Genomic DNA, 6,401 nt, shown 5'->3' with positions numbered 1-6,401 from the left:
CCAATTTCATGGTATGGAGAATGAGAACCCAATCGACCACATTAATCTATTCATCGACAAGTGCATGACACACAAGTACAACAACATCACTTCCGATCAATTAATGTTGATAGCTTTCCTTTTTTCTCTTGCAGGGGCGGCTAAGCAGTGGCTACGTGAGGAAGAACCCAACTCCATTGCTACTTGGGAGGCTCTGAAAAAGGCCTTCTTGCATCGATACTACCCACCCGGAAAAACTTTAAAGTACCGAAATTAAATCTCTACTTTCAAGCAAAAAGACGGGGAATCACTCTATGATGCATGGGAGAGATTCAAAAGTCTAATCAGAAAGTGCCCACATCACGGATTACCAGATTGGATGGTTATTGAGACAGTCTATAATGCTTTGAGGCATGAAATCCAGACTTCTTTGGATTCTGCTGCTGGAGGTAACTTTATGATGAAAACACTAACCCAAGCCAAGAAAATTCTTGATGACATGGCCTCAAATTACCACTTGCGAGAACAATCAACTCCAAAGCGAGGTGGTAGGTATAAAGTGGATGCTATTGTTGCTTTGACTAATAATGTACAGGCTTTGACAAGGAAGGTTGAGCAATTGGATGTAGCTGCAGTAAATAAAGTCTGTGGTGCTTGTGGCTTAAATGGGCATTCTAGTGTTGATTGCCAACTTCAAGCCGAAGGGGCTACTGTTGTGGAACAAGTCAACGCCATCCAAAATCAGAATGCCAGACAACAATACAACCCCTATTCGAACACCTTCAACCCAGGATGGAGGGATCATCCAAATTTTTCCTACAGAAACAACAATGCCCAGAATCCCTCATCCTCGTACAACATACCATCGGGTTTCCAACAAAGACCTCCCTTCCCACCTCAACAACAACATCCACCGAAGTCCAACCTTGAGAGCTTGATGGAGAACTTCATTGCTACCCAAAGCAAGCAAAATGAACACTTCAGCACCTCCATTAATCAGATTTTAGCTCACAACAAAATGATCAATACTCAGATGGCTCAGATGGCACAACAATTGAGTAACTTGTCCATGCAAAAGGGGCAACTTCCGGGAAACACAGAAAAGAACCCAACCACATCTCTCCATCAGCAACTCAATGCAGTAACTACGAGGAGTGGTAGGACACCTTATGATCCAACCCCTAAAGTAAAGACCCCACCTATTGTTGTTCCAGATGCAGGAACTAATGATGATGTTTCTGAAGAAAAGAAGGATGAGCCAGTCAATTCAGACAAGCCCACAATTGACGGTCGAACTTACACACCACCAGTGCTGTTTTCTTCTAGATTGGCACAGGCGAAGCTTGAGCATAAATATGGAAAATTTCTTCAAGTTTTGAGCAAGCTACAGATCAACATCCCCTTCTTAGAAGCCATTAAAGAAATGCCCTCTTATGCTAAATTTCTCAAGGACATCATTTCTAACAAACGCAAGCTAGAGGAGAGTGTGGCGGAAACTTTGAATGGGCAATGTAGTGCTATTTTGGGATGCAAGGTTCCTAAGAAACAAGCTGATCCTGGTAATTTTACTATCCCGCTGAAGTTGGGGAAAGATGTGTCTGCCGTAGCCCTTGCTGATTTAGGGGCTAGTGTGAGTGTGATGCCCTTGACATTATGCAAAAAGATCAATGCCGAGATGAAAGCCATTCGAATGTCCATACAATTAGCCGATCGATCTGTGAGATACCCAGTTGCTATTCTTGAGGATTTCCCCATCCAAGTTGGTAATTACTTCGTACCCTGCAATTTTGTCATCATGAATATGGAAGAGGATGCCTTCATTCTGGTGATTTTGGTTCATGATTTTTTAAAGACTACAGCAGCCATTTTTGATGTGAAGAATAAGAAGTTATAACTTGAGATTTTGGGAGAACAGCTGCATTTCCATCTCCCCTCATCCATGGCACATCCTACCATTGGGGAGACTGTTTATCGGGTGGATGCGATAGTTGTTGCTACTATAGAGAGGGAGTCCACACCCTCCATTGTTGATCCACTTTATACAGCTATTGAGGGCAACTATGAGAAGGATAGGGCCGATGTGATTGAGATGGTCCAAGTTTTAGATGCTACACCTACATTTGTTCCTGTAAAAGCTAAGTTTGAGGACATCCCACCTTGGAAGGTGTCCACCATTAAGGAACGAAAGGAGTGTACTACGCCTCCTCAGGTAGAATTAAAACCCCTTCCCCTTTCTTTGAAGTTTGTTTTCCTAGAGGATAATGATACATACCCTGTTATTGTCAATGCTGAACTCAATGGCACTCAAATTGAGCGATTGCTCACAGTTTTGAAAAAGTATAAGAGTGTTATTGGGTACACTATTGATGACATCAAGGATATTAATCCCTCATTCTGCACTCATAAGATGCGGTCCTTCTGGTTCTGGAGGTGGTGGTTCGGGCCAGTGATCATTTATTTGATCTTGTGCCAAACACTAAGGACCGTGCTTGGACTGGCTTGGGGGGATAATCACTTCTCATTCACTCACTCACTCATCATTTTTAGCATATAGAGTTACATTTTATTTCTCGCATGCATAAAAAAAAAAAAAAAAAAAAGTGTTATGGCTTGATGAGAACTGTTGGAATCTCCTGTATATGAGTAACACTGTCCTTTCCCCTAAAATGAATTTCGCAAAATGTTTTGACTGGTATTTTCACATGTGATACTGTTATTTGGATGTCAGAGGCAAACCGCAGACACTCCTAATTTGAGAACCAGTTAAGTGGCATTTAATTGCCTCGTGAGCATGAGTAGGTTAGCTGTTGAGTAGGCCTAATCAAATGTGCGTACATTATCTGCTAGAATGCCTATTAGGGGCTAGACGGATCTTGACTTTGCTTTACTCCTCCTAGAATTTGACTAGATGTACCTTGTTGAAAATGATTTTCAGGCTTAGATGTTACTTGAAACCACATGGACTAAAAAGCCACCTTGCACTACTTTACTTTAGGTTTTTGCCCTCTTGAGCTTGAGCCTATTTTCTTTCAACCCGCATTACTAAAGCTCCACAATCCCAAAACTTCCCCTTTTACACCTTAGGGAGTGAATTGGCTATTTGAGTTTGATGTTGGTTGTTGGTGTGGTTACCTGTCTATAATTGTAAAATCTCTAGTTTCTTTTAAAATTCCTTTGTATATAGATACCCCCAAGTATTATTTCTTTAAAAAAAAAAAAAAAAAAAAAAAAAAAAAAAAAAAAAAAAAAACAACAAAAAGAATGTGATTTTTATTTGTAGTTATAAGTTCAAATAAAAGGGGTTATATCTTATTCTTCTAAAAGCTCGAAATTTCATTGGTTAAGTTCATTTACGATTGGCTATATGATGTTCATGCTCGAAGTGTGTGTAGTTGCGGCAAAAGAGTCTTCACTCCCTATTGTCCCTACTAGGTCTCATATTTTTAGCACGACCAATAAACTTAGCCAACGTTACTCCCATTATTAGCCTGATTTGATTCTCTTGGTAGTTGAAGTCTATTTCGAAGGAGAAGGATAACAAAGTTAAAGTGAAAGTCTTTAGAATGTTGTTTGCATTAGAGAGATCTTTTTGTCCTTCTAAACACATGAGTGTGAGAGTTGGGAGGGAAACACTGCTGGGGAATGGAAGTAGTCATTTTTACTACTTCGGTGTGTGTAATGAGTCTTAAACTCATCAACGATGGAGTGGTGAGTTGCCCCGTGAGTACCTCCTCATTTGATTTATGATGTGTTTACGATGGCTTTAACTGGTTACCTTTTGGATGAATCGTGAAAGCCTGATTGCTCTATGATATTCCGGATTGATGTTGAGTGCGCCTAAATGCCAAGTCGTTTAAAGTTGCTTTTAAATGAATTTCGAAAACTTTTGGGGAAGAACTTTGTTGACCTATATGATCTCCACTTTTCTTTGATGGTCCATTTTCTTGGGGACAGGCAAGGGTTTGGTTTGGGGGAGTTTGATGTATGCACTTTGTACTATATTTTTATGCTCCTTTCCCTTGCATTTTATGGCATTTTGATGTGTGATTTCGCATTTTCCATGTGGTTTTACGCTTGGTTGGAGTTTTTGTGTGTCTTTGATTATATCAGGCCATTTTACTCCACTCTTGTATTGGAAGCGGATCACTCATGAGCATTAGGATGTGTGCTTCGAGATTTGGCAGAGTTTGAGGCCGCACTACGGCACGTTTATGAGCTCACGGATCCATTCGGATATGCTTTTAGTCCCGTTGGATGTCGTTTGTACTTTTGTCGCGTTCTAATGAAGAAGAGTAAGCACAAGATGATGGGCCCGGGCGGGTATTTTCATACCCGGGCGATTTCAAGTGAGAAATAGGAATGTAAGCCTCCAAGCCCAGGAATCGGTCGGGTATACTCTAAACCCGGTCGGGTCTGTCAATAATCACTTGCATGAATGTTCAGCTTACGGACCCGGTCCGGTCTTGCTAAAATTCGGTCGGGTCCTGCGATTTCTGCTCTCTAGAAAACTCCCAGCACACGGACCCGGTCTGGTCCTGCTTTAATAACCGTTTTTCCGCACGGTTTTTCTTTTATGATGAGGAATGTAACCAAGGGGGGCAAGCAACATTTTCTTCTTTGTTTTTTAGTAACTATTATTTCTTCACTTTTGGAGAAAAAACTTTATAACTTTCGATTACTTTCGTTCATCCTTTGGTATTCAAATTCAAGTATTAATTCTTTATCCTTTCTTTGTTATTACTTTTAATCATGTTTTCTTTAATTAATTCTTGTTTTGTTGCAATTGATATGTGTGAGTAGTTTCTCTAGGGTTAGATGGAACCCTAGCCATGATGTTGATGATGAATTATTGAATCCCAATCCCTTTTTGTTATGCATAATCCTTGTTCATGCTTGGTTTCTTATGCTAGTTAACTCATGTATTTTCAATAGAAATTTTGAAAATTGTGGTTAACGATTCATTCAATTGCTTACGAAAGTTAGAGTTGAATGAATTGCCTTTTAGATCAAGGGCTTGATAATCTTCATGAGAATAGATAGATTTGATTGTTGGATCTTATAGAATACTATGCTCAATGTCATTACTATACTTGATTCCTTGAAAATAGGTTTGATAGTATGGTAGTGAAGCTAATAGTCTTCGAAAGGAGTTATTAGTATCTTTAATGGTGTATTCATCCTATTGAATTTGGTTATGATTGCTGTAGGGGTAGTAGGATCTCATTGTCATCATATCATGCTAGTGGGGAAATTTATCCCTAGATGTTTTAGTATCATTGATTTACCTTGCTAATTTAATTGTTTGTTTCTAGTCATTTAGTTAGTTTAGACATATATTCTCCAAATTTTTGTGTTACTTAGGATCAATTGGTAGCCGGAAAATAATCATTTACTACATTGTTCCCTGTGGATTCGACCCTAACTGCTACTATACTAGTTGCATATTAGGAATTGTTTAGTAGTACATAAACGACCTATCAGTGAACCGATATAAAGTCACTAGGTTCTAAAATATAGAACCTATTGGTTTTGCTAAATTCCGTATAACCTAGGAATATGCTTTCGACGCCCCTTTCACCTAGTTTTTTTCTTTTTGTTGCCGGGAAATCTTACAATTGCTCTATAACCCCAAACTCTAAGATAACTTAGATTTGGCATTTTCTTATACTGTAACTCATAAGGAGATTTATTGGTAGCTTCTTTATGAGCTCTATTTAAGATGTGACAAGCCGTTAACATCGCTTCCCCCTACATTCCATCGCTCAAACCACAAGATAGCATGGAGTTAATCATTTCTTATAGAGTCTTATTTTTCCTTTCAGCTACACCAATTGATTGTGGTGTATATCCCGCAGTGGTCTCATGAATGATAACATTCAATTGAAAATAACCTGGATCGTAGTATTCACCACCTTTATACGTTCTTAGTCGTTTACATGCAAATCTTGTTTTTACTCAACTTCACTTTTAAAGATTTTAAACTTATCTAGTGCCTCATCTTTAGCAAGTAACAAATATACATAGCAATATCTAGAGTGATCATCTATAAAAGTATAACATATTTCTTATTTCCTAAAGAAGGAGTAGAGTGGAAATCACATAAATCACAGTGAATTAACTCAAGTAATTGAGTGTTCCTTTCTGCACTTCTAAAGGGTGTCCTTATTATCTTTTTTAGCATGCATGTATGACACTTATCTTTAGGTATTTCAAGCATAGGTATAATTTCATGCTTCGACATATGTAACATCTTATTATAATTAACATGACATAAAGGATCATGCCAAAAACAAAAACTATAATCATTCACAACATTTAAAATCAAACCATCACATGTTTGTCTTAAATATAACTTAAATAAATTATTAATTAAATAGAAACTACCAACATAAACAGAATTTTTAAAAATAAAACACCAATCG

At 38.3% G+C, this 6,401-nt stretch overlaps 1 protein-coding gene and 1 non-coding gene across 2 annotated transcripts; one reads left to right on the top strand and one right to left on the bottom strand.

Annotated features, from left to right (window-relative positions):
• Positions 1-242: 242 nt before the first annotated feature.
• LOC130799047 (small nucleolar RNA R71) lies at positions 243-348 on the bottom strand. The gene has a single exon (XR_009039194.1). It is a non-coding gene; the product is annotated as a small nucleolar RNA R71 (small nucleolar RNA).
• Positions 349-358: 10 nt separating this feature from the next.
• On the top strand, positions 359-1,873 carry LOC130798891 (uncharacterized). The gene has a single exon (XM_057661987.1). It carries the CDS (start codon positions 359-361, stop codon positions 1,871-1,873), a length of 1,515 nt encoding a protein of 504 aa, XP_057517970.1.
• The last annotated feature ends 4,528 nt before the right edge of the window (positions 1,874-6,401 follow it).

Source organism: Amaranthus tricolor, chromosome 13 (assembly GCF_026212465.1).
Source record: "Amaranthus tricolor cultivar Red isolate AtriRed21 chromosome 13, ASM2621246v1, whole genome shotgun sequence".
Lineage (NCBI taxonomy): Eukaryota > Viridiplantae > Streptophyta > Magnoliopsida > Caryophyllales > Amaranthaceae > Amaranthus > Amaranthus tricolor.
Note: the sequence above shows the minus strand (reverse complement) of the source record. Positions and strands in the feature narration are given on the sequence as shown.